The 27,863-nt window shown below is 39.0% G+C and overlaps 1 protein-coding gene across 1 annotated transcript; it reads left to right on the forward strand.

Annotated features, from left to right (window-relative positions):
- Positions 1-561: 561 nt before the first annotated feature.
- LOC143575612 (protein indeterminate-domain 7-like) lies at positions 562-3,420 on the forward strand. Its single transcript, XM_077059931.1, has 4 exons — positions 562-909; positions 1,018-1,373; positions 1,512-1,911; positions 2,355-3,420. Exons 2-4 carry the CDS (start codon positions 1,172-1,174, stop codon positions 3,187-3,189), a joined length of 1,437 nt encoding a protein of 478 aa, XP_076916046.1. The 5' UTR covers positions 562-909; positions 1,018-1,171; the 3' UTR covers positions 3,190-3,420.
- The last annotated feature ends 24,443 nt before the right edge of the window (positions 3,421-27,863 follow it).

Below are 27,863 nucleotides of genomic sequence, written 5' to 3' on the forward strand. Positions count from 1 at the left end.
TAATATACTTATGGCTGATGATAAATTGTTTCACAAATAAATGAGATGTTATAACCCGGTTTAAAAGCTATATGGGTTTGATGAGACCCATGACCCGTTTATTTTCTTAATATAAAATTGGTTTTTTAATTATAAATAATAAATATATATATATTTTAAATAAATCAAATATTAATTTTTAATATATCCATACTTTATAGGATTTTTAAATCAAATATTTGGTGAGATTGGTTTTTAATCTAATGAAATGTTATAACCCGTTTAAGAGATATTTGGGTTTGATGAGACCCATACCCATGAATTCGGGTCAAATGCATGAGAAGCCTCCATTTAAAAATTAAGCAAATCTGATGACTTCAAAAAAAGGGTGAGCGACCATACTAGAATTTTTATGTTTTCGTTTATATATATTATAGATATGGAAAAAATGAAATCTGAATTTCATTTCATATATATGTATGACTTTCCAGTTCTTTTATATCTAAATTCTTTTAAGAAAGATTTCAAAATTTGAAAACATGTTCGAACAGCTAAAACACACTTAATTAAGATATGTTTGAGAGGGAGAAAGTAGTAAATGCATAACCCTAAAAGCCAAACCAATAATGCATATGATTTTATTTCTGAATGAGAAGCAAACAAAGGATAGGACAAAAACATGCAACTTCACACTCCCTTGCTTTTTGGTTTCATTTTGAAGCTGCCCACTTGAAAGAGATCCAAAATTAGGGATACCTTCTGATCCACATCTCATCTCTCTCTCTCTCTCTCTCTCACACACACACAGTGTTGATGAACTTGATAATATCTTAACCTGTACGGATTGGAGTTTGGGTTAGATCATCTTTGAGAGTTGGCTATACTTGTATGCTTGCTTGGACAAGAACAAGTTTGGTCACTGCCTGCCAGGTCTGAACTTTTACAAGCTTGATTTTGGTTACTCGTCACTCTTTAACTTATATTGTAAACATCAAGAACCAAAACCAATTTCTGATGTAGTTAACTTTCTTTTTATAGGGTTTCTTGTCATTCAATAGTTCTGTAAAACATGTGTGTGATCTGAAGGTCACCAGTCAATCTTATTGTAAAAAACAAGAGATCAAAAAAGAGTTTCTTTTAATAAATACTATATATATCCGGCTCATTTAATAAGATAGAGAGAGAAAGTGAGATGAAGGTGATGTTCTTAGATGACAGTATGTCTAACTTGACATCAGCATCAAATGAAGCAAGTCTATCTTCATCAAGTAACAAGAATGAAGTGGGTACTATGTACACTCCATCACAACAACAGTCCTTTGCTTCGGTGCCAACTAATTCCAACAATCAGTCACAAACCACCAAGAAAAAAAGAAACCTTCCGGGAAATCCAGGTAAGTAGATAATATACATACATGATGCATCAGCACTTTTGAGGGAATGCTGTTGTTTTCTTGCAAGTACATGCATAATTAAAAGCATCATGACACTTGATTGGTTAATTAATTGATTTCTATGATTATAATTTGAAGATCCAGAAGCTGAGGTGATAGCAATGTCCCCCAAAACACTAATGGCAACAAACAGATTCGTGTGTGAGATTTGCAGCAAAGGGTTTCAAAGAGATCAGAATCTTCAACTGCACCGAAGAGGGCATAACTTGCCATGGAAGCTGAAGCAAAGATCAAAACAAGAGGTGGTCAGGAAGAAGGTGTATGTATGCCCAGAACCAAGTTGTGTGCACCATGAACCTGCAAGGGCACTTGGAGATCTCACCGGTATCAAGAAGCATTACTCACGAAAGCATGGTGAGAAGAAGTGGAAATGTGACAAGTGTTCGAAGCGATATGCGGTTCAATCCGACTGGAAGGCTCATTCCAAGATTTGTGGCACTCGAGAATACCGATGTGATTGTGGCACTCTTTTTTCAAGGTCAAATCTTACGTAGAATCATCTTTTTTTAGACGTTTTAGGATTTAGTTAAGCTTATTTGTACGTATAAAGATCGATCTTTTTTACTTTTAGACGTTTCTTGTAGTTCTAGGTTAACAGACTATCTACAAAACAAGTGTTCAAATATTTATTTAGCTGAATCCTAAACCACCAATTAATCCGATATAAGTTCTATATATTTGAGTAGGAAAGATTTATTTATTAAGCTTAATATTTAATCACATATATAAAATGCATTTCATGCTTCACTAGTGGAACAGTTGGTTATACTATGGAATTAATTAGTTAATTAATTCTTGGAGAATGTTTCATGACCAAACAAGTCTTGATTAATTTGTCCTCATTTAATTTAGTTATAGATTATTATTTTCAGTAAGTTTAGAGTGCTAAATTGTTTGTTTGATTTTAATTAATGACAACAGGAGGGACAGCTTCATCACCCACAGAGCTTTTTGTGGTGCTTTAGCAGGAGAAAATGTAAGATCTTCATCGTCAACCCTACTGACACCAAACCATCATCTTCCCCTCCACCTGCCACTAAACTTCCCACTCAAAACCGAACCACATCTCTTCCAATATTCACAACTCACTTCCAATGATTTGCAACAAAATAATCAGTTACCATCATGGTTTAGTCGTCAACTTCATCATCAACCAAATCCAAACAATGCAAATAATAATAATAATAATAATAATGTTGTTGTTTTTACATCTCCTCCTCCTCCTCCATCCCACATGTCAGCCACTGCATTGCTCCAAAAGGCAGCTCAGATGGGTGAGAGCATGAGCAAGCCTGCAGCTGGTACCAATGCTGTCAATGTCATGTCACAACAGCACCAGCAACACCAGCACCAGTCCATTCTAAGTGGGCCCCACCAAAGTGATCACATGTGTGCACCTACAACACTATTCACAGCTCATCAGCATCATGCTTCTGGTCTTGAGAATTTGTCTTCAACTGATGATAATCATCAAGATATGTTATCATGTGCCGGATCAATTAATGCTTTTCAAGATGCATATTTTCAAGAACCCTTTTTTCCACGAGCAGCAACCGAACTACCACTAAACCGAACAGGTGGAGGCGAGTTGACTAGGGATTTCTTGGGTCTAACAGGATTCCCACCTCCAAATGGTGATCAACATTTTCTCAGTATGACTGGTCTGGATCAATTAAACACTTCTTCACCTTATCATCATCAGCTGCAGCAGCAAGATCCGAACCTCAACCAAAATGAATTTCCTTGGCATGGTTAATGTTTAGCTAGTTCATGCTCGATAATAGTAAGATACAATGTTGTTTTCATGCATCGCTTTTTTGTTAAGTAGACTTTATTTTGTTGTTAAATTTTGATAATCAGCCAAACGTTACAAATCTCCTTTCTTTTTATTCCAGGCAATATATCTGCTTCAACCATTTAATGTTTTACTGTTGTACCTCTCTATGTTCAGTCACTCATATGTAAAAATTAAAAAAAAAAAAAAAAAAAGAAAGAAGAAAAAATAAGGGGGAAATGTAATGAATGTGTTTTGTTCATTAATTTTGGAGAAAATTACTGTGTACATCCCTGTGGTTTGAAAACGGGGGCACTGAGTCCCTCGAAAAAAAATTAACTTGGTAAGTCCATGTGATTCGAAAAGTGACCAGAATGTGTCCCTCAGTCATCTTTCCGTTAACAGCCCCGTTAAAATGAGGGGCAAACTTGTATTTTCACACCAAGAAAAATAAAACAATCGTTCACCAGTCAATTACAATCAAACTTCAAACCTAACTCACCATTCGTCATCTTCATCTTCAAATTTCAATTTCTAGACTTAAATCTTAAATTCGATGCTTAAATCAGTTAAATCCACACTTTGATTCAACATCTCATCTCAATTCGGAAGTTTGAGATCCTAATTTCATTCCACATTCTCCGCACTTTATGTTATATCTATTGATTATGGTTGCTGGAGGGGTGAAGGTGTTCTCCGGTGAGTCTTTCTGATGGCGCCTCGGAACCATGGCGGTGACGACAACAAAGTTACAGGTGCACGGTGGCGACGACGCACGAGGCTAATTTTTATCGTTGTATGTCGATTATGGTGGGTTATGGTGGAAGTACTATTGCTAGACAGCGAGACCAAATGGTGGTTCTGTGGTTTGGATGAAGATTCTGACAACTAAAACGTTTTATAATAATCCTTGCTTTTCCAGCGACATCTCCGGCGAACCCACCTAATTCCGACGCAACCGTTTGATTAGTTTTGTTGAAAAAGTAGTCCGGTTTGATTAGTTTTGTTAAAAAAGTAGTTCGGTTCGATTAGTTTTTCGTTAAAAAACTAGTTCGGCCTGTGTAGTTTGTTAAAAAAGTAGTTCGGTTCTATTAATTTTGTTAAAAAATTAGTTCGGTTCTATTAGTTTTTGTTAGTAACTAGTTTGGTCCGATTAGTTAGTTGAAGTTGTAGTTCAGTTCCTATAATTTTGTTAAAGTAGTCTGATTCTATTCATTTTTGTTAAAAATATAGTTCGGTTGTACTAGTTTTGCTAAAAAAGTAGTTCGGTTTGATTAGTTTTTGTTAAAAAAAAACTAGTTCGGTTCGATTAGTTTTTCTTAAATAACTAGTTAGGCCCTAGTTCGTTGAAGTAGTAGTTCAGTTCATATAGTTTTGTTAAAAAACTAGTTCGGCCCAATTAGTATGTTAAAGAAGTGGTTCAGTTCTATTAATTTTGTTAAAAAAATAGTTCGGTTGTCTTAGTTTTGTTAAAAACGTAGTTCGGTTTGAACAGTTTTTAATGCCAGTTTAGTTTTGTTAAAGAAGTAGCTCGGTTCTATTAATTTGTTAAAAACTTAGTCGGTTGTATTAGTTTTGTTAAAACACTAGTTCGGTTTGAACATTTATTTGTTAAAAAACTAATGCAGCCCGTCTAGTTTTGTAAATAAGTAGTTTGTTTATTAGGTTTGCTAAAAAGAATGTAGATCGGTTCGATTAGTTTTGTTAAAAAAAAGTAAGTTCGGTTCGATTAATGTTGAAAAAGTAGTTCGGTTTGATTAGTTTTTTGTTAAAAAAGTTGTTCAGTTCTATTTGTTTTTGTTAAATAACTAGTTAGGCCTGATTAGTTTGTTGAAGTAGTAGTTCGGTTCATATAGTTTTGTTAAAAAAGTAGTTTGGTTCGATTAATTTTGTTAAAAAACTAGTTCGGTCCGATTAGTTTGTTAAAGAAGTAGTTCGGTTCTATTAATTTTGTTAAAAAAAATAGTTCGGTTCTATTAGTTTGTTAAAAACGTAGTTCGGTTTGAATAGTTTTTTAATGCCATTCGTTAAAGAAGTAGTTCGGTTTATTAAGTTTGTTAAAAAAAGTAGTTCGCTTCGATTAGTTTTGTTAACAAAAAAGTAAGTTCAGTTCGATTAGTTTTGTTGAAAAAGTAGTTCGGCCCGATTAGTTTGTTGAAGTAGTAGTTCAGTTCATATAGGTTTGTTAAAAAGGTTGTTTGGTTCGATTAGTTTTGTTAAAGTAGTTTAGTCCGATTAGTTTGTTAAAAAGGTAGTCCGGTTTGATTAGTTTTGTTAAAAAATGAAGTTCGGTTCGATAAGTTTTGTTAAAAAAATGTAGTTCGGTACGATTAGTTTGGTTAAAAAGGTAAGTTCGATTCGATTAGTTTTTGTTAAAGAACTAGTTCGGTCCAATTAGTTTTGTTAAATAACTAGTTCGGTTTGATTAGTTTTGTTAAAAAGTTATTGGGTTTGATTAGTTTTGTTAAAAACATATTTTGGATGGAAAATTATAACGAGGGACTAATACTGAGCACAACCACGAACCATAGGGATTCATGCGAATCTTATGAAAGGATGGATGGAAGTTTAACTGCAGGGACTTATACAGTTCATTTTTAAACTACAGGGACTCAACAAATTCATTTTTTTCGAGGGACTCAATTTCCCCCGCCCTTAAACCACTGAGACGCAAATAGTAATTTTCTCTTAACTTTGACTATATACAAGTATAGTTTTCTTTTGGTCTGGGAAGCTTAAAAGAGTAAAATAAAGGTTGTCCGATAACCAAAATATTATTTTGATAATTGCTCTTACCAATCTGATTATGGTGTATAGGTGGTGGTTTAAGTTAAAAGTGCAAGTGAAATGACACGTAGTCACACGGTAGGGATGTGCTTCGCTTAATCTCCTCTACATTACGTTCTTGAGTTTTATTTAAATAGAGAAAGGAAAAAAAGGAAAAAGAAATGAATGAAAGGGAAAATAAGTGATATTATTTTGTGTTCCATAGTTTGATGGAAAGAAAAGGAAAGTAAACATTGTATGTGTTCACTAGTTGAGTGGAAAAGAAAAAAAAGCTATAATTTCACCGTTATACTCTTACATTAGATTAAAACAAAAATTACATTACTTTCCATTGAAATGAATGAATTACTAAACAAAAAACACATTACTCCTTCAAAAGAGTTATTTTTCCCGATCATCAAAAACATTTGAATAGAATGAATTAACATAATTTTGTGGATGATGACAACCATAGTAGTTATTATCAAAATGATTATATAGTTGAGGATGATACGATTGATTAGTTGATAGGAAAAAAATTGTTTCTATGTGGCGGTACATATTTACTTGAAGTATTAGGTTTTTCTTTTTCAAAACAAATGTCTTTAACTTTATCTACCTTTACTTTACAATCCCTTAATGAACAACTAGTTATGTTTTTCTAAACAAACACTTTTTCTTGCACATTTATGTTATTAACAATCTCATCAAAAATAGTTTCACAGTCACTATCAGAAGTGGAAACATTATTTTCATTCTCATCATTAAGAGAAGTGTCAACATCAACACTCTCACTAAGTACATGATCGTTTAAAATATTTTTCAAAGTATTATTATTAAAGACCAGGTAACAACAGATGTTTTGTATTGACACTTGAATCAAAAAGTGAATTTAAAATTCTTTTATCTCCATAACCCTTGTTCGTTTCCATACAATCACTTTCTTCAACACGGTCTACCAAAGAAGATAAACTACCATTAGGACTAATTGATGGAAGAGTTGGATCAATATCTACAGAATAGCATAGACCATTTCATCCTTAGGTGGGGAATTGAAACTAAAGTGAGGAAGGTGTAACATCGTGAAAATTTCGAGTTCAAAATGTCAACTTTTCAAAGTTAAGGGACTAAAAATGCCAAATTCCAAACCTTAGGGTTTAAAGTGAAAATTCTGATTTCTTGTCCTCTCGCGATACGCGACGGGATAAAAAACAAGCCCATCCCGTATCGCGATAGGGTTTGGTCAAATCTTCTAGAAGGGGTTAACAGTGATACGCGATCGCTTTTGAACCAACGTCATCGCGTATCGCGATGACATGGTCAGACACGTTTTGACACGTGTGCCACGTGGCAAACGGTGGAACTACCTGCTGCCACGTGTCACCATGTGACAACCCTGTCGCCACGTGGCGCAACGTCTGCCACGTGGCAGACCTACTAGGTGACTCAGCTGAGCTACGTCGCGATACGCGACAAGCCAGCCTAAGGACCTATCGTGTACCGCGATGGGATACAAAATTTTGTCTATAAATAGCAACCTCCGGGATTTCATTTGATGCACACCAAAACTCTCACACATTACTATCTCTAGCTTCTCTCTAAATCCCGACAATCATATACTCGATCTACCTCGTTAAACGTGCCTAAAATTCCTCGATAAGCGTGTTTTGATCCTCGTTTTCTGTTTCGACGTTTCCTTGAAGTACGTGTCACCCTCCACCCACATTCGACCAAGGAAGGTGTTTTTCTCGAAAGGCGTACTATCAGTTGTCGAAGATTGGTGTCGTTGTTGGCGTACCAAAGTTGATCAAGAAGTGAAGTGGCGTTGGATTGCTGCTCGAGTCAGTAGGGTTTTCACAAGCCTTTAAGGTAAGGCTTAAAACGCCAATGAATATAATAAAGAAATATTATAAAGGCTTAAACCTTAAGTCGAGGTTATACTCGATACCTCGATAAAAGAGAAATAAACATAACAAAGAAAAGAATAAAAGAATGAATTGCAAATATGTATATATGTGTGTAAGTATATATGTATATTCTTTGTTATGAAGTTATTATTTAGGCAATAATGAGTATTCTTAAATAATAAAAGAAAAAGAATACGTTTCTTAGAGATGAAGAAACGTCGGGTTTTTATATAAACTAAGGTTTATAATTACTTTTAAACTAAAGGTTTTCAAGTAAATGAGATATATGAACTAAAGGTTCATCGAGATATAGAACAAGACTAAAGGTCTTAAGCCGGATTGTATATCCGACTAACAAATATTTATACTCGTACTATTGGTGCGAGATAAAAAAGGGAAAGACCCTCGGACGGTGAGTGAAGCCGATCCCAAAGCGACAAGGTGAATATGCTCCCAAACTTTTACAAACTTGTATTCAAATGAGTCAAACATGTTATATGAAAATTGTTTACAAGAAACTATGTGTTTCTAAAACCGTTATAAATAAGAGTATAAACCTAGCCCTCAGGCTGTGGTATACGTGTGTCTGGATCCTTACATAGGTGGTACTACGCGGTGGGCACACCGTACCACCCTTGGTCGTAGGACGCTCTCCTGCAGGGAGTACGGCCTTTTGTGTATATTTACGGGTACTTAACTAAGTCGAACGCTGCGGTGTTTGCTGAGGTGACCTAGAGTAGAGACTTGAATTTATAAATGTGTTGATTTAACTTTGTTATTCCTAAGCCACGTTGGGCTGAGGCAGGCATAGTCTCGAGGGGTAATAAAGTAAAAGAAAATATTTTTGTGTCAGCGTGTTCACCAGCATTCATTGCTGACGTATTTTATTTACATTATGCTGGTGAACAAGATTAGCACTTGGATGTGTCGAAGTGCTATATTTAAATCCGATCGCTCGGTTCTTTTGTTAAAACTTTAATATATAAATGGTGGTGGTTTTGTAATGTAAAACAAGTAATCTTTTGAACTAGTTTGGGAATCTTTTATAATCTTGACTTTTGTACTGTAAATATTTACATCTTTAATCCACAAGTTTTATAAGACTTCCGCTAAGTTAACGTAACTCTGATTTATTTACACTTGTGGTACCAACATGTTCGTCACGCTCCTAGGCCGTGTTTTGGGGTGTGACAAGTGTTGGTATCAGAGCCATCAATCTTAGCGAATTGGGTATCATAAAACAATACCCAAGCTTCGATCCAAGTATAGGAAATAATTGATTAATTTTTTTTAGGGATAAGATAGGCTGGTAACCTTTCTTTCCCTCTCCACATTCTAAACCACCCTTAATAGATGTCATTCAAAGCTCATATGGGGAATTATGTGCGCAAGGCAAAAGAAGCCGGAATCGCCGAACCTTACCCCAAAGACAACATGAGTGATGGGTATTATGAAGCATACTTTGACCAAGATGTGGAACATGACTTGACCAAACCCGTATTCTACCCCGGAAGTAAACATCATCCAATAGACGTTCCTGATAGTCCATCGAAACAAAGGATTGAGCCACCAAGGCACTCAAGTTACCATCCACCAACAATACCAATGTATCAACCATCTGAAGTACCGACGTACCACCCATCAGAGGTTCCCACTTACCAACCCTCGGAAATACCGCAGTACTATCCAACTGGGTACCTACCACCAAATCCTCACCCATCCTATGCTTTCCTTTCCAACTTACCTATCAAAGAAGAACCAAGATCCCCATCCTCCGACAGGATGAAATGCCACTCTGATCAACGAAGATGGCATACCGGAAGCTCCACATTCAATGAAATCAACTCCCAACCAAACAACGGTGAAGGACCGTCCCGCAAACCTAGAATGAGGGTAATGATGCTCTGTGAAATTTTCCAGATGCACCCGATAAACAATGAAAACACTCAGCAAATGGAAGAGGAAGAACCCAAAGAAGAGGAAGAACCCGAGGAGGAAGAGGAGGACCCCGAAGAGAGGAGATCCTGAGGAAGAGTCTGAATCGGAAGAAGAGCATCCTGATAATCCCAATGAGATATCAACATCAATGAATGGATCACTCACTTCTCAAAATCCAAGCTACGGTTCTGTTGATCCATATGTTCAATATCTCGAGAAACTCAGGAATCAAGCTTCATCTAGCTTCCCACCATTTCAAGGAGAAATTCCATCAATTGAAGAGCAAGCTAATGAGATCCGAGAACAGAATATAGCTGCTAAAGCTTACCTTTACCTTTCATCCGATATGAATTACGTTCCATATCCAGAACCAAGGAATCACTACGAGATGGTGACATTGGGTTACCGCGACCCACCTCCATAATATGGATACCCCAACGTAATTCCGCAGTCGTATGAAGAACATTTGGATCATGCCCTACACGAAACCGACGATTGGAGAAAGAAGGTGGATGAGGAAGGAAAGAAAACGAAGAACATGGGAGAAACACTTCTTCTCAAATGCAGCAAATTAACAAAGGTTTTGAAGAAGTTCTTGAAAGACTGAAGATAGTGGAGAAGAATGTTATGTGAAGTTATGTGTAAAATAGCTTTGTATGATATGTGAAATAGACGTGTAATAAGAACGTTGAAACGTTCTTTAAAATAAAGATAGGATAATCCATATATATATCTATCAAACGATATATATATATATGTGTGTGTGTGTGTGTATAAATAAGTATATATATATATCCTTTAGTGATATATATATAAGTGTGTAATAAAATGTGTATTAATAAAAGGAATGTTGTTAAAATTTCAGATATAAAAAGATATATTGAAAATGTCTTAACAAAGTAATAACAATGAGAACGCACGAAAAGAAAAAGAAATGAAAGAAAAGGGGAAAGACCCCGTGGGAAATCAAGAAGAAGAAATTCCCGAAAAATATATGAATAAAATTCAAAAGATGATTAAGAAAGCGGTTAGGGAAGAATCTGAATTTAGATCCCATTCTAGACAATCTAGAAACTCTTGATCTGTTTATCCTTCCAAATCTCAAAAATCCCGTCCGAACCCGTCTCGTGTTGAGGAGAGTGTTCATGAGTCTAACGCCGATGGTGGAGTTAAGCGAGAATTCAAGAAACTCAAGATTAGTGGGTGTTCGTTTAAAGACTTCAAATACTATGGACCAAAGGAGTTCCATGGGGATAAAGGAGCCATTTCAACCGTGAGGTGGCTTGAGGAAATGGAAACAATTGTGATAACAAGCAAGTGTTCCGACGAGGAAAAGATCCAATATTCTGCCCTTATGTTCAAGGGTGAAGCACTTGAGTGGTGGAATGCTTTGTTGATGAGCAAAGGGAGAGAGATGATGTATGGCCTGACTTGGGATGAGTTCAAGGCGTTGTTGATGGAAAAATTTTGTCCCATGCATGAAACCGACCAGATCCAAACGAAATTTCTAAATCTTAAGGTCGTGGGGACAAACCTTTGTGAATACAACACCAACTTTCACGAATACTGCCGTCTGGTTTCCTAGCTGGTAAATCCTGAATCCAGCAAGGTCACCCGATACATTTTGGGACTACCGCGGGAAATCCGCGACATGGTGAGGTCTCACCTACCTCAAACTGCTGACTCTGCGATGGATTTAGTTGGATATTTGATGGGCGGCATGGTCCGCAACAAAGAGGAAGATAAGAAGGTTACAACGACAACAATTTAAGGAAGAACGAGTAGAGGAAGCAATCGATTCAAAGGCAAGGGCGTAAACCAAAACCAATTCAATTCGAACGCCACGCCATGCAAGACTTGTAGGAGGTATCACAAGGGACGATGTAATTTCGCTCCGCCTCCTAAAGTTTGTGAATCATGCAATCGTACGGGTCATGATTCTGCTGATTGCTGGAAGAAAAAGATGACTTACTACAATTGCAAGGAGATGGGCCATCTGAGTTTCGAGTGCCTAAAGAACAAACCCGCAACTGGTGGTGTGGGTGGAAGTGGCAAAGACAATAAAGGAAATGCTCGAGTCTTTGTACTCGACACAAAGAAAGCCGCTGACATGCCGGATGCCATTACCGGTACGTTTCTAGTCAACGACACCTATGCTAGAGTTTTATTTGATTCGGGTGCCAATTTGAGTTTTATAGATTATAGTTTTTGTAGTCTATTAAACGAACCATTAACAAAATTAGATAAAACTTTAAGCGTCGAGACTGCTAGTGGCGAAATCGTTAAAATCTCCGAAGCCCTTGAAAACGGAAAAATCCTTCTAGCTGGTTATATTCTACCTATTTGTTTGTTGCCTATGAGTCTGGCTGGTTTTGATATTGTACTTGGTATGGATTGGTTATCCGATAACCATGATCGTATCATCTGCAATACCAAAACCATTGAACTTCAAGCCCCTGATAAACGAACGATTCGAATTGAAGGGGACAAAGACGCTGGCCAAGTTAGCATAATCTCCATGATTAGGGCTAACAAATGTTTGAATCAAGGATGCCTCGCATTCATGACCTACGTCACTGAAGAGTCCAAGCCAAAAGAAATCAAGGACGTTACTAACGTTTCCGACTTTTCTGATGTTTTTCCTGATGAACTCCCCGGAATTCCTCCTGATCGTGAAGTAGAGTTTAGGATCGATCTCATTCCTGGTACTTGCTCTGATTGCCAAAGCTCCGTATTGCTTAGCGCCAACCGAGATGAAGGAGTTAAAGAAACAACTTGATGAACTCCTGGAGAAAGGCTTCATTCGACCAAGTTCGTCACCTTGGGGAGCACCAATTCTATTCGTCAAGAAGAAGGACGGATCTATGCGTATGTGTATCGATTATCATGCGTTAAGTAAAGTCACAATCAAAAATCGTTATCCACTCCCTCGAATCGATGATCTTTTTGACCAACTTCAAGGTGCTAGCTTCTTTTCTAAAATCGATCTTCATTCCAGCTATCACCAACTCAAAAGTCCAATCCGAAGATATTCCAAAGACCACGTTTCGAACAAGGTATGGACATTATGAGTTCACGGTCATGCCGTTTGGACTTACTAATGCCCCAGCCGCGTTCATGGACATGATGAATCGTATTTGCAAACCTTACTTGGTTAAATTTGTTATCGTATCCATCGACGACATACTTATTTATTCTAAGTCAAAGGCCGATCATGAAGTCCACCTTCGAACGTTACTTGAAATTCTTAGAATCGAGAAGTTGTACGCTAAGTTCTCGAAATGCGAGTTCTGGTTACACGAGGTGCAATTTCTTGGTCACATCATCAACGTCAACGGTATTCAAGTGTACCCCGCTAAGATTGAAGCTATCTCTAAGTGGGAGGTCCCAAATTCGCCAACCTAGATTCGAAGTTTCTTAGGTTTGGCCGGCTACTACCGTAGATTCATTAAAAACTTTTCACGAATCGCTGTTCCCCTAACTTCCTTAACTCGCAAGAACACCAAATATGAATGGGGAATGAAGCAACAAGAGACGTTCGATATACTCAAACAAAAGCTCACCCAAGTACCTATATTGGCCCTGCCAGAAGGTATTGAGGACTTTGTGGTATTTAGTGACGCATCTCACTCCGGCTTGGTATGTGTACTAATGCAACGAAAGAAAGTAATCGCTTACGCCTCTCGTCAACTCAAAGTACACGAAAAGAACTATACAACTCACGATCTAGAGTTAGGCGCCATTATCTTCGAACTTAATATATGGAGGCACTATCTCTATGGAGTAAGATTTACCATGTACACTGATCATAAAAGTTTGAAACATATCTTTGATAAAAAAGAGCTCAACATGTGCCAACGTCGATGGATGGAAACTCTAAACGATTATGATTGTGAAATTGTTTTCCATGAAGGCAAAGCCAATGTAGTGGCTGATGCCTTAAGTCGCAAGGAACATGAGAAACCCAAAAGAGTTCGAGCATTGCGTCTAGAACTTCAAATCGATCTATTTGAACAAATCAAATCTGCTCAAACTCAAGTGATCAATGAAAACCAAATCACCGGTGAAAAACGTAACGGCACCATTGACTCGCTAGTCAAAGGTGGCGATAGTATCCTTAGACTCGGTAATAGAATTTGGGTACCAATCATTGGAGACTTGCGTGATAAAATTTTGAATGAAGGTCACAAATCCAAGTACATGATGCATCCCAGGAGCGACAAAATGTATCACAATCTCAAAGCAAACTATTGGTGGAATGGGATGAAAAGGGATGTCGCTTCGCATGTGGCGAAATGCTTAACTTGTTTGAAAGTAAAGGCTGAACACCAAAAGCCTTCGGGATTGCTTCAACAACCTGAACTTCCCGTATGGAAGTGGGAGTTAATAACTATGGATTTCATTACCAAACTCCCAAAGACGACTCGACAACACAATGCAATATGGGTAATTGTGGATCGTTTAACGAAGTCCGCACATTTCATACCCATCAATGAGTCGTACTCAATGGATAGACTAGCGCGTATTTATGTGAACAACATCGTTGCTTTGCGTGGAGTACCGCTGTCTATAATTTCTGATATAGAAAGTCATTTTACATCTCATTTCTGGAAAAGCTTCCAACAAGCACTCGGCACAAAGTTAAACCTTAGCACTGCCTATCATCCGCAAACAGATGGGCAAAGCGAAAGGACTATTCAAACGCTGGAAAACATGCTTCGGGCTTGTGTGATTGATTTAGGTGGAAGTTGGGATGACCACTTACCCCTAATAGAATTTTCGTACAATAATAGCTATCACACAAGTATTCAAGCCGCACCATTCGAGGCGTTATATGGTCGTAAGTGTAGAACGCCCGTGTGTTTGTCTGAAACCGGAGATAATCAATTATCTGGACCCGAGATAGTCCAAGAAACCACCGACAAGATTCTCCAAATCCGAGAACGACTTAAGACGGCACGTGATCGCCAAAAAAGTTACGCCGATGTCCGTCGTAAGCCGTTGGAATTCAAAGTTGGTGACAAAGTGTTATTAAAAGTCTCGCCTTGGAAAGGCGTTGTTCGCTTCGGTAAGAAAGGAAAGTTAAGTCCTCGATTCGTTGGACCTTTTGAGGTACTTGAACGAATTGGCACTGTTGCATACCGACTACGACTGTCCGAGGAAATGCAAGGAATACATGATGTAATCCATGTTTCGAATCTGCGAAAATGCTTGACCGATGAATCTTTGGCTATGCCATTAAAAGACGTTGAAATAAACAAAAACTTAAAATTTGTTGAAAGACCAATACAAATAGAAGATTCGAAAACAAAGAACTAAAAAAGAAGAACTTTGAAAATTGTGAAAGTAAAATGGGACTCGAGTAGAGGGCCCGAATACACATGGGAACTCGAATCGGAAATGAGAAAGAAATACCCCCACTTTTTCTTATAAAGAAATCTCGAGGACGAGATTTGTTTCAAGGTGGGGAGGATGTAACATCGTGAAAATTTCCAGTTCAAAATGTCAACTTTCCAAAGTTAAGGTACTAAAAATGCCAAATTCCAAACCATAGGGATTTAAGTGACAATTCTGATTTCTTGTCCTATTGCAATACGCGACGGGACAAAAGATAAGCCCATCACATATAACGATAGGGTTTGGTCAAATCTTCTGGAAGGGGTCAACAGTGATACGCGATCCCTGTTGAACCAACGTCATCGCGTATCGCGATGACGCGGTCTGACACGTTTTGACACGTGTGCCACGTGGCACATGGTGGCACTACCTGCTGCCACGTGTCACCACGTGACAACACTGCTGCCACGTGGCGCAACGTCTGCCACGTGGCAGACCTACTAGGTGACTCAGCTGAGCTACGTCGCGATACGCGACGAGCCAGCCTAAGGACCTATCGCGTACCGTGATGGGATCCAAAATTTTGTCCATAAATAGCAACCTCCGGGATTTCATTTGATGCACACCAAAACTCTCACACATTACTATCTCTAGCTTCTCTCTAAATCCCGACAATCATATACTCGATCCACCTCGTTAAATGTGTCTAAAATTCCTTGATAATCGTGTTTCGATCCTCGTTTTCCGTGTCAACGTTTCCTTGAAGTACGTGCCACCCTCCACCCACATTCGACCAAGGAAGGTGTTGTTCCCGAAAGGTGTACTTTCACTTGTCGAAGATTGGTGTCGTCGTTGGCGTACCAAAGTTGATCAAGAAGTGAAGTGGCGTTGGATTGTTGCTCGAGTCATTAGGGTTTTAACAAGTCTTTAAGGTAAGGCTTAAAACACCAATGAATATAATAAAGAAATATTATAAAGGTTTAAACCTTAAGTCAAGGTTATACTTGATACCTCGATAAAAGAGAAATAAACATAACAAAGAAAAGAATAAAAGAATGAATTGCAAATATGTATATATGTGTGTAAGTATATATGTATATTCTTTGTTATGAAGTTATTATTTAAGCGATAGTGAGTATTCTTAAATAATAAAAGAAAAAGAATACGTTTCTTAGAGAAGAAGAAACGTCGGGTTTTTATATAAACTAAAGGTTTATAATTACTTTTAAACTAAAGGTTTTCAAGTAAATGAGATATATGAACTAAAGGTTCATCGAGGTATAGAACAAGACTAAAGGTCTTAAGCCGGATTGTATATTCGACTAACACATATTTATACTCATACTTTAGGTGCGAGATAAAAAGGGAAAGACCCTCGGACGTTGAGTGAAGCCGATCCCAAAGCGACAAGGTGAATACGCCCCCAAACTTTTATAAACTTGTTTTCAAATGAGTCAAACATGTTATATAAAAATTGTTTACAAGAAACTATGTGTTTCTAAAACCGTTATAAATAAGAGTACAAACCTAGCCCTCAGGCTGTGGTATACGTGTGTCTGGATCCTTACATAGGTGGTACTACGCGGTGGGCACACCGCACCACCCTTGGTCGTAGGACGCTCTCCTGCAGGGAGTACGACCTTTTGTGTATATTTACGGGTACTTAACTAAGTCGAATGCTGCGGTGTATGCTAAGGTGACCTAGAGTAGAGACTCGGATTTATAAATGTGTTGATTTAACTTTGTTATTCCTACGCCACGTTGGGCCGAGGCAGGCGTAGTCTCGAGGGGAAATAAAGTAAAAGAAACTTTTTTTGTTTTAGCGTGTTCACCAGCATTCGTTGCTGACGTATTTTGTTTACATTGTGCAGGTGAACAAGATTAGCACTTGGATGTGTCGAAGTGCTGTATATAAATCCGATGGCTCGGTTCTTTTGTTAAAACTTTAATATTTAAATGGTGGTGGTTTTGTAATGTAAAACAAGCAATCTTTTGAACTAGTTCGGGAATATTTTATAATCCCGACTTTTGTACTGTAAATATTTACATCTTTAATCCACAAGTTTTATAAGACTTCCGCTAAGTTAACGTAACTCTGATTTATTTACACTTGTGGTACCAACATGTCCGTCACGCTCCTAGGCCGTGTTTTGGGGTGTGACAGAAGGCTAGTATAATTCTCATTAAAAGGAGGCGGAACAACAGTATTATCATAGCCTATTCTTGTTGTTCCCCAATTATTCCATTAAGCTCATCATAAGTTAACTCAAATCTGTCAACGGCTATTTTCTTTTTTGCTAAATCTAACTCTAATTTCTCAATTTTAGCATTTAATTCAACAACATGTCTTTCGTGATGTTCAGCTAGTTTTTTAGCTTGGAAAAGCTTTTCATTAAGTTTAGCCATATCATTATTTATGAGTTTTGATCCGAGAGGCATATATCTTTTCAGCTTTCCTAAGATCATCATTCTGTCATTTAATGCTAAGATTCTCATCTATAAGGGCATCATTATGAGTTCAATGGTTCATAACTTTATCAATACAAGCTTGTGAGAAAATTTTGTGTACCTCGGGAATGACAGAGGTAGGTGCAGGTGTTCCAGCAGCAGAGCTTGATGAGGTTCTTGCTTCATTTGAGAAGGCCATTCCAGCAAAGGTTAGAGGATTCTTCAGCTTTTCAAATTGATCATCCTCCCAATCTGGTTGAGTTGCTTCAGCTGTTCTAGTATCATAGTCTTTAAGCTTGACTCGAAGTTTCCTTGGGTGTGCTTCCTTGACTTGGGACTCTTAACTTCGAGGAGTAACTTGGAACGAGCTTCTTGTCATGTCTTTTAGCACCCTAATTGTCAAACATTTCGGTGATCTTAACGTCATTAACAGCCATTGGTGGGTTGGCGCATTCTCTTGCAATGTGACCCGTTTCGTTACAGCTGTAACAACATAGCTTTTCCTTCAAACTCAATGCTCTTCCCGTCTGAAACTCTGAAATTGTTCTTTCCATACTTCTTCATAAAGTTTGATGCCTGGTGAACAGCCATGGCCATCTGGTACTTGATGTCCATTTTCTAGAGATCTTTCTTGTTGATCTCGGGAAGGTCTCCTTACTCAAATGAAGGAGGAAGCAATTTTCCATGTAACAACTCCTCATGGCTTGCCATAAAGTCATGGAAGAGTGCCACATTGGAGTTATCGGCTAGAAGAGTTTGAGGAGCAAAATGAGCTTGACTTCTTGTGGGTTTCTTGATCCCATGTTCTTTTAGAGCGTGAGCAACGGCTTTGTCAACGACATCTTGAAATGAGCTTGAACTTGATGGTACTTGAGGTGTAGCAGTTGTCTTGAATGCAGAATTAGCAGTGTGAATAATGGGGTGTGCTTGAGTCATTAATGTTGTGCTTATTCTTGATCCAGTAGATATCCCAACTTGATTGAGAGAATTGATATGATTACCCATTCTGAGTTTGTCATCCATCTCAAATGACTTGATTATTGAAGTCCAATAAGCTAGAGGGGTGATTTGAAGATTTGTAGTTCTTTTGATTGTAATCACACTGCTATTCCAGGAGTATGGCAAAGAATTCAATAACTTGTCATTTATTTCAATATGCTTATAGTCAATTCCAACACTCTTGATCTTTGTAATCATGGTCTCATATATGTGAACGAGGCTTGTGACTGACTCTCATTGCACATGATTGAACATGTTGCATTCACCTTTGAGCATCCCTTTTATGCTATTTTGCATTTCAATGTTTCCTTCAAACTTGATGACCAATCCGAAAGACCCTTGGTAGTAGTGTAATCTCTTAAGGTTTGATAAATTTCACGTGAGAGGCAAACACTAAGAACTCCAAAAGCTTTGTGATCATCACTAAACATCTTTCTATCATTATCATCATAAGCAGTCACGGGCTTAGGAACTTGACCATCAGGAGTAGTAGCCATGGGAGTGTATGGACCTTGCTCAAGGGGTCTAAGAAGATTATTGTCAAGAATTCTAATGTAGTTCTTACATTTGAACTCCTCAAAGTCATTGTCCCAATTCAGTAGCTTTGGAGGGTTAGTTGTAGTTCTAGCCTTGTTCTCAAATATCAAGTAACTCCTCACAGCTTCCGTTCTAAATTCTTCACTTGGATTAGCCATACTTAACGAACTCAAGATCAAACACAAATATATTCTACTTGAAAACACACAAGTAGAAAGTAATCGAATGGGGAGTAATCAAATACAAAGTAATCGAATGAAAGTTAATCAAATGAAAGGTAATCAAATCGAATAGATTGAATCTAATAGAATAGGAATGCTTTCTAATCGAATGGTTGATGTGTTGTAAAATCCACTTGTTTTCCGCACCATTTATCATCTTTTTAATTGCTTAATCATCAAATAAATAATGAGTTTAACTTGTTTTGACATGATCTTACAAACTTTTATATCTTTTGTAGGTTACGGGTTTTAAAGAGAAAAGAACCGGGTTTATGAAAGACGGAAAAGGCCTTTATGATCAAATTTTGAAGACAAAACTCAAGGCCCGACCCAAGCCCACTAGGGGAAAGCCTTTCATGCATGGTTATATAATAAACAAAAGAAGAAATAAAACCCTAACCCCCTTGGCATATTCCAATCGGCAGTAGCCTCCAAGGAAAGAAAATAAGAGTTTCTAGGGTTTGGCGCCTAGGGGAAGAAGAAGAGCTTCAAAGGTGACTCGGTACAGCAGCTAGGAAGTATTTCTCAACATATATCTCAGCCCCAAACAAGAGTATAACATCCATATTCTTTGTTTTCTTGTTCTTAGTTCATAACAATCTTGATTTTGATCTTGAAAGTGAATTGTCTTACAATTGAATTGAGAATTGAGTTCTGTATGATCATAATTGGTTGTTGGTTGATTTGGATTATGTTTTTGGTGATTAATATGATGTTTATTATGAGTTATAGCTGCTGTCGAAAGATCATGCTGGGCTAATTTACTTAGTTCTACCTAGGTATGATGATTTTACTTCGGTTTTGATGAGTTGAATGGATTTTATGGTTAATATGACTTGAATTGCTATTGAAAGTTTGGTTTAATGTTGAATTAGTATTTGTTTAGTGGCTGCCAAATTATTGATATTATCTCAAAATCTCATACTTCGATTAATGAATTGGTTTTGATTGATAGTTGTATGTAGAAGTCTTTACTTTGTGTTTAGAGTTTGTTTGCGGTAGGTACAACCGTAGGGTTTTGTTGAGATTGTTAATTCATATAATTCAGTGGGTAAGCACCTTCTTAGAGACCGAGAGGTGATAGGAACTAAAGTCATCTCATATATTTTGTTTCTTAGGATTAGGATTGCGCGAAAGCGGGTTCAGTTCTTGTCGGGTTTGGGTTCGTGAGTGATTGGTTGGTCTAGTGTGTGTTAAACCAAATTGTTCCTCTATCCTTGGTTGTGTTGTACTCATTTCCATTAGGGTTGTTTGTCGGTAAGTCCGAGAGGAGAGTAGACATTAGAACACCTTAGCATTCGTTTCCCTATTTGTTCTTAAAATCATTTAAGTGTAAGTTAGGGTTCGTTGGTGAGATTGAGAGGTGATCTAGCTAGCTTGAGCGAACCTTAGTTGTGTCATCTTTAGATACCGGTGTCGTGACATCATTCAATCAATTAGCTTATTAGACCGTTAATTTGAGTCCTGCCTAGGTAGACGTTTTCTCCATATTCGTTAAAACTTGTTAAGTACTGTCTGTTAGTTCAGTTAGTCCAGTTTATTAATTTAGTCAAATTAATTTAGGTCAAGTAGTTTAATTATTAAAAATCAATTAAAAAAATATATTATACTTAGGAAGGTCTTGTCTAGGGTTTAGTATTCAAAAGCGTTTTCACGTGTCCTTGTGTTCAATACTCGGACTTCTTAGGTTTATGCTACTTGCGATCGATACACTAGCCGGTTGTGTGTGGTGTTATTAGGATAATCTGTTTTAAAAATTAAAGTTTAGTTGTGAGTCCTGTAAAAAGAAGTACTCATTAGACACACATTAAGTTTTTGGTGCCCCTGCTAGGGACACTGTTTGAGGCGTATTGAGAATGACTCAAGTTAGGACCTACCTTGTTTTCTACTTGTTTTTCTTTTGCTTTGTTTGTTAGTAAAAATAGTTTAGCTAATTTTAGTTTCTTTTGTTTATTTTAATAGTTGTTTGCGACGTACTCTATCTCTAGGACCTCCTGAATCTGAGTGATTTTCCGAACCAGAGATAGTTTCATGAGAGACTTTGTATCAGACTGTCTTCCAGTTCTTCTTCGTCCGTTGGTAATACATCATTTTCTCCTAATTTTTCTGAATCCGTCATTAGGGATAGGATTATGGCCGACGCACCACAGAGGAGGATAGTTGCAGACCGGGCCCATCTGGTCGATACGGGCGCAAGATCCAGCATTGCTCCACCAGTCATCGCTGTTAACACGAATTGGAAGATTCCGTCGAACATTCTGAACACCTTTTCACATTCTGCTCAAAATCACGGGTTGTTCCACGAAAACCCGCATTCTCTTCTCACTCGCATTACACGTATTTGCGACACCTTTCATCTTGCCGGCGTATCTAAAGACGCCATCAAATTCCGCATTTTTCCATTTTCACTCGTTGATCATGCGAGTATGTGGCTTGAGTCCCTCCCACTGGGATCCATAGCTACTTGGGTTGCCATGCAGACCCAGTTTCTTGAGAAATACGATCCTCCTGCTAAGGCCGCTCGTTTGCGTAATCAGATTCATTCTTTTTAGATGGAGGACATCGAAAGTTTCTATGAGGCATGGGAAATATTTAAAAATCTACTTGCTTTATGTCCGAACCATGGCCTGCAAGACTGGGCAGTTGTTGAGAAGTTCTATAACGGGGTGATGTCGCGACGCATAGTATGCTTGACATGACGGCTGGAGGTAATTTGTTGACGAGATAGCCATGAGTGCATTTCTTTATTTAACAGGTTAGCCATGAGTGGATACCAGCGACCACCAGCTAAGAGCACTAAGACCGTCGACTCTATATCACGCGTCATGCATTCGGTCGAAATGTGCACCGCACTTCGGCACAGGTTGAGGCATTAGCGAAGATTGCGAAGGACTTGCAGGTGAAGAGTAAGTTGTGTGAAATCTGTAGAGGTAGTCATGATACTGTTCGGTGTCTCTTAGGTTTCCAGGAGGAGGCGGTAGACTTTGTTAGTAATCTGAACCGAAATCAAAATTCTTTCAATTCGGGGTGGAGAGGCAATCAAAATTCCAACTGGAGGAACAAGAATCATTTCGGCTTCCAGCAGCATCAGAGTCTATTCCAGGATTCAGGTGAGGGAGTGAGTAGACGAGAGAAGAAGCCCACTTTATAGGAAATGATGGCACAATAGACGCAGATGTTGTCACAACTCATGGCTCAAAAGGATTCCTGTCAGAAAGAGACCCAAGAGAAATTTTGAGAGCATGAGTCATTCATGAGAAATCAGGGAGCGTCAACTCAAAATCTCGAGCGACAGATGGGAGAAATAGCAAGTCGTCTGAATGAGAGGTCGCCAGGAACACTTCCGAGCAATACCGAGCAGAACCCAAAGGGATTTGCGAAGGTTGTGACGATGAGGAGCGGTGCAGGGGCACACAACAAGCCCGTGATTCAGGAGGCGACTAGAGGAGAAGTCGTGGAGGAACCTACAGTCGATGGAGGGGAGCAGGTGGACGAGGAGATTCGGGTGGAGTCTCCGCTAGCCAAGGTTCATCAAAGGCGCAGCCCAAGAAGCACAACACAGCCCGAGAACCAGCAGTTACCCAGCACACCAGCGAGAGTCAATAAACCTAGAGTTCCATACCCAGAGAGACTCCGCAGGGATAGAGACGAGGAGCAGAACTCCAAATTTCTTGATCTTCTAAAGCAGCTTCACCTTAACATTCCATTCCTTAAAGCACTCACTCAGATGCCGAAATATGGAAAGTTCCTTAAGGAAATTCTTTCGAATAAGGAGAATTTAGCTGAGGTCTCTTCCATCCCATTGAGTGCTAGTTGCTCTGCAGTCTTGCAGAGAAAGTTACCATAGAAGATGTCCGATCCTGGGAGTTTCACGATTCTCTGCATCTTGAGTGATGATGCGGTGGTTTATGCGCTGGCTGATCTTTGTGCCAGTATTAATCTCATGCCATATTCCGTGTATTGCAAGTTGGGCTTAGGAAAACCGCGGCTTACCCGAATGAGTATCCAACTTGCTGATCATTCTGTGAAATACCCTCGAGGGGTGGTCGAGAACATGCTCGTTCGTGTCGACAAGTTCGTCTTCCCGGTGGACTTTGTCATTTTAGACATGAACGATGATGATAGTGTCTCAGTTATCTTAGGCCGACCATTCCTTGCCACGGCACAGGTGTTTATCGACGTCTGCGAGGGTAAGTTGATTTTGAGAGTTGGGGATGAGAGCGTCACCTTTGACATTTGACTGTCACTGAAACACCCCAAGCTGCTGATGAGTCGTTATACTTCATCGATACCCTCATGGAACATGTTGGGGAGTTTTTCAGCGGGATCTGTGGAGGATCTGCCTCCGACACCCGGATTCTCGATAGGGAGATTTTGGAGATTGAGATGGTTTCCATGACCGATCAGTCCTTGGATGACGACACCGAGTCACATGGCCCTGAATTTGGCATGTCTGCTGGGATCGTACGAGACGATCCAATGGACCGACCTTCCATAGAGAGTCCTCCTTCTTCTTTAGAGCTTAAGGATTTGCCTGCCTATCTGGAGGATGCGTTTTTAGATGAAGAGAGGAAGTTGCCAGTTATGATTGCATCTACTTTGACGGAGGTCGAGAAGAGGAAGTTTTTGAGGTTGCTACGAGAGCACAAGGAGGCTATTGCATGGAAGATTATCGACATTAAGGGTATCAACCCTTCATTTTGCACTCATAAAATCCTCATGGAGGATAATTTCAAAACTGTCGTTCAGCCGCAAAGGTGGGTTAATCCCAAAATGTAAGAGGTTGTGAAGAAGGAGATCATTAAATCCTTGATGCGGGGATCATTTTCCCCATCTCTGATAGTGCTTGGGTGAGTCCAGTTCAAGTTGGTTCCCTTAAAAGGGTGGTATGACTATCGTCACCAATGAGAGGAACGAGCTCATTTCCACTAGGACTGTGACTGGATGGAGAGTTTGCATCGACTACCGCAGACTAAATGATGTCACCAGGAAAGACCACTTTCCTTTACCCTTCATTGATTAGATGTTGGAGCGCTTGGCAGGTCAACAGTACTATTGCTTCTTAGATAGTTTCTCAGGGTATTTCCAGGTTCCGTTAGCTCCCGATGACCAGAAGAAAACCACTTTTACCTGTCCTTACGAAACGTTTGCCTATAAACGTATGAGGTTCGGGCTGTGTAAGGCTCTAGCCACATTTCAGAAATGCATGGTGGCTATTTTCCATGACATGATCGAGGTCTCCATGGAGGTCTTCAAGGAAGATTTTTTTGTATTTGGGAGTTCCTTTGATCATTTCCTTTCTAATCTTGAGAGGATGATGGCCCGCTGCGTTGACCCCAACATAGTCCTTAACTAGGAGAAGTGTCATTTCATGGTACGCGAGGGTATTGTTCTGGGGTATCGGATTTCGAGTGCGGGGATGAAGGTTGACCGAGCAAAGGTCGAGACCATTTCTAATCTTCTCCCGCCCACTTATGTGAGATCCATCCAGAGTTTTCTAGGTCATGTCGGGTTCTACCGTCGCTTCATCAAAGATGTTTCTAAGATTGCGAGACCCATGACCAAACATCTGGAAAAGGATGCTCCATTCGTTTTTTCTGAGCAGTTTATCGAGGCGTTTGATCTTTTGAAAGACAAAATCGTTAAACCCCGATCATGATTGCTCATGACTGGTCGTTACCATTCGAGTTGATGTGTGACGTGAGCGACTTCGCAGTCGGAGCGGTTCTTGGACAATAGAAGGATAAACACTTCCATCCTATTTACTACGCTAGATGGACCTTAAATGGTGCACAGGAAAGTTATATCACCACCGAGAAAGAGCTTTTTGCTGTGGTGTTTGCATTCGATAAATTTAGGTCCTATCTAGTTCTGTCCAAGACAATTGTGTACACGAACCTGCTATTCGATATCTTTTTAGCAAGCAGGATGCTAAGTCTCGTCTTATCGGATGCATCCTATTACTTCAAGAGCTTGATATTGAGATCCGTGAGAAAAAGGGGGCCGAGAATGTGGCGGCCGTTTATCTTTCGCGTCTAGAGGGAGCAGAGTTAGGAGATTCGGGGGTCAGGATCGATGTCCGTTTTCCGACAGAGAGTCTCATGTTTGTTACAATGTAGGAGGAGGGTTTTCCATGGTTCGTTGACTTCGCAAACTATCTTGCAGACGGGTACCTCCCGAAGATGCCTTACCAGCAAAAGAAGAAATTCTTTGCTGATGTTAGGTTCTACCTATGGGACGACCCGTATCTTTTCCATATCGGTGCTGATCAGCTAACTAGGAGGTGTGTAGATGCTAAGGAGGGATGGCAGATTCTGAACCATTGTCATGTAGGACCGACAGAAGGTCACCACGGTGCGATATCGACGGCGAAAAATGTGTTTGATTATGGTTTTTATTGGCCTTCGATTTTTAAGGATGCGCTTGTATTTGTGAGGAGTTGTGATCATTGCCAGCGTATCGGAAACATCTCGTCATGAAATGAAATGCCCCAAAACTCTATTCAGGTTTGTGAAGTTTTCGATGTGTGGGGCATTGATTTCATGGGACCGTTTCCATCTTCGCGTGGGAACAAGTACATACTCGTGGCCGTCGATTATGTTTCAAAGTGGGTTGAGGCCAAGGCTCTACCCACGAATGATGCCCGAGTTGTAGTCCGGTTTCTTTAGAGTCTTTTTGCTCGTTTTGTTGTCCCGAAAGCCTTGATCAGTGATCGAGGTACTCACTTCTGCAAGGCGCAGATGGAGAAGGCGTTGCAGCGCTATGGGGTCACCCATTGGCTTGCGACCGCCTACCACCCACAGACTAGTGGGCAGGTGGAAATGAGTAATTAGGGAATCAAACGTATTATTGAGAGAAAGGTTGGTTCGAATCGTCAGGATTGGTCCGAAAAATTGGATGACGCTTTGTGGGCCTTTCGTACAGCCTACAAGATTCCAATCGGTTCCACGCCGTTTCGGATGATTTATGGGAAGGCCTGTTATATACCTGTCGAGTTGGAACGTCGTGCTTCATGGGCCCTTAAAAAGGTTAATCTTGATATATCTGCCGCGGAAGTCACTCGTTTCTACCAGCTGCATGAGTTAGAGGACATGCGGGATCACGCATATGCGCAGCCATTTAAGTATAAGGAGCGGACGAAGGAACTGCATTATAGAAAGCTGAAGGGTAATAAACAGTTCAAGTGTGGGGATATGGTTTTATTGTATAACTCCCGGTTGAGGTTATTCCCGGGAAAGTTGAAATCCCGATTGTCGGGACGGCTTGTAGTCATTGGGTATTCCCGTATGGCATTATTGGGATACAAGATAAGAGCGGGAAATTTAAGGTGAATGGTCACAGGTTATAGCACTACATTGGCGAGCCGGTTGCTAATCAGACAGTCGAGGTATTCTACTTTGACCTACTCACCGAGGCGTAGACGTGTTGGATGCATCACTCAGGAGATAGCCCGAGTTGTAGAGTGTGTATTCTCATTATTTTTGCTATTTGTTTTGCTTATTTTTCTCTTTGTTAGGATGTTCCAAATTGAAACCGCTCGTACTCAATCTCCATTCGAGTCGGTCGATTTTAGGGGTATTATATTTATTAAAATAAATAATAATAATAATAATAATAATAATAATAATAATAATAAAAATACAAAAACACTAAAATATGTTTATTTCTTATGGTGTGTTTACTGTTTTGTACGCCGCTACTTGCGAGCGAGTTTGAATTATTCTAGGTATTATTATGCGCATGGTAGCTCTGATGGCGTTTTGGAACTGGTTCTCCCGAGGTTGCGGCCATGAATGAAATGTTACACGGTCGTTCGATTGATACACAACTGGTGAAGATTCTGCATATAAACCAGGGGAGTAACCCGTTCTTTGTTTTACTCTTAAAAATTTTAAGTTTTATTTTTATTTTCTTTTTCTTGTTCTCATTGAGGACAATTTCGTTCTAAGTGCGTGGATGAGAGTTTATTTTACTTAGTTTTAGAAAAAAATTATTTAAAAAAATAATACAAAATTAATAATAACATTTTTGCACTCTTTTGCTGAAAATTATGTCGGTTACTCAAGTTTGAGGAACATATACTTGTATATGTTTGGTCATTTTATCTACTTGTAGACATACATGATAGCCATTTACCTGAGAATTGAAAGTGATTGGAGCAACTGTTGTGTGTTTTATTTTATTCTTTCGCTGAAAATTATATTGGTTACTTAAGTTCGAGAGACATATACTTGTATATGTTTGGTCCTGTTATCTACCTGTAGTCATACGGTTTAACAATTGACCCGAAAACTGAAATTGATTAGGGCGACTGAATATGAAAAAAAAATGTTCCTTGAAATTTGTTTTTCTTCTACGTTAAGCAAGAAATGATATTATTACCGTTGTGTTAACAAGCTCACGGAAATTTTGAAAAATATAATAATAATAAAACAAGAGATGGTTTGCATATCTGATTTGGGATGTGTCGGTAGGCCCAACTAGCTTTGATAGTCCTCTTTTG

The sequence above is a fragment of the Bidens hawaiensis genome, unplaced genomic scaffold (genome assembly GCF_021521415.1).
Source record: "Bidens hawaiensis isolate Kalapana, Puna unplaced genomic scaffold, B.hawaiensis_p1.1 tig00027546_1, whole genome shotgun sequence".
Lineage (NCBI taxonomy): Eukaryota > Viridiplantae > Streptophyta > Magnoliopsida > Asterales > Asteraceae > Bidens > Bidens hawaiensis.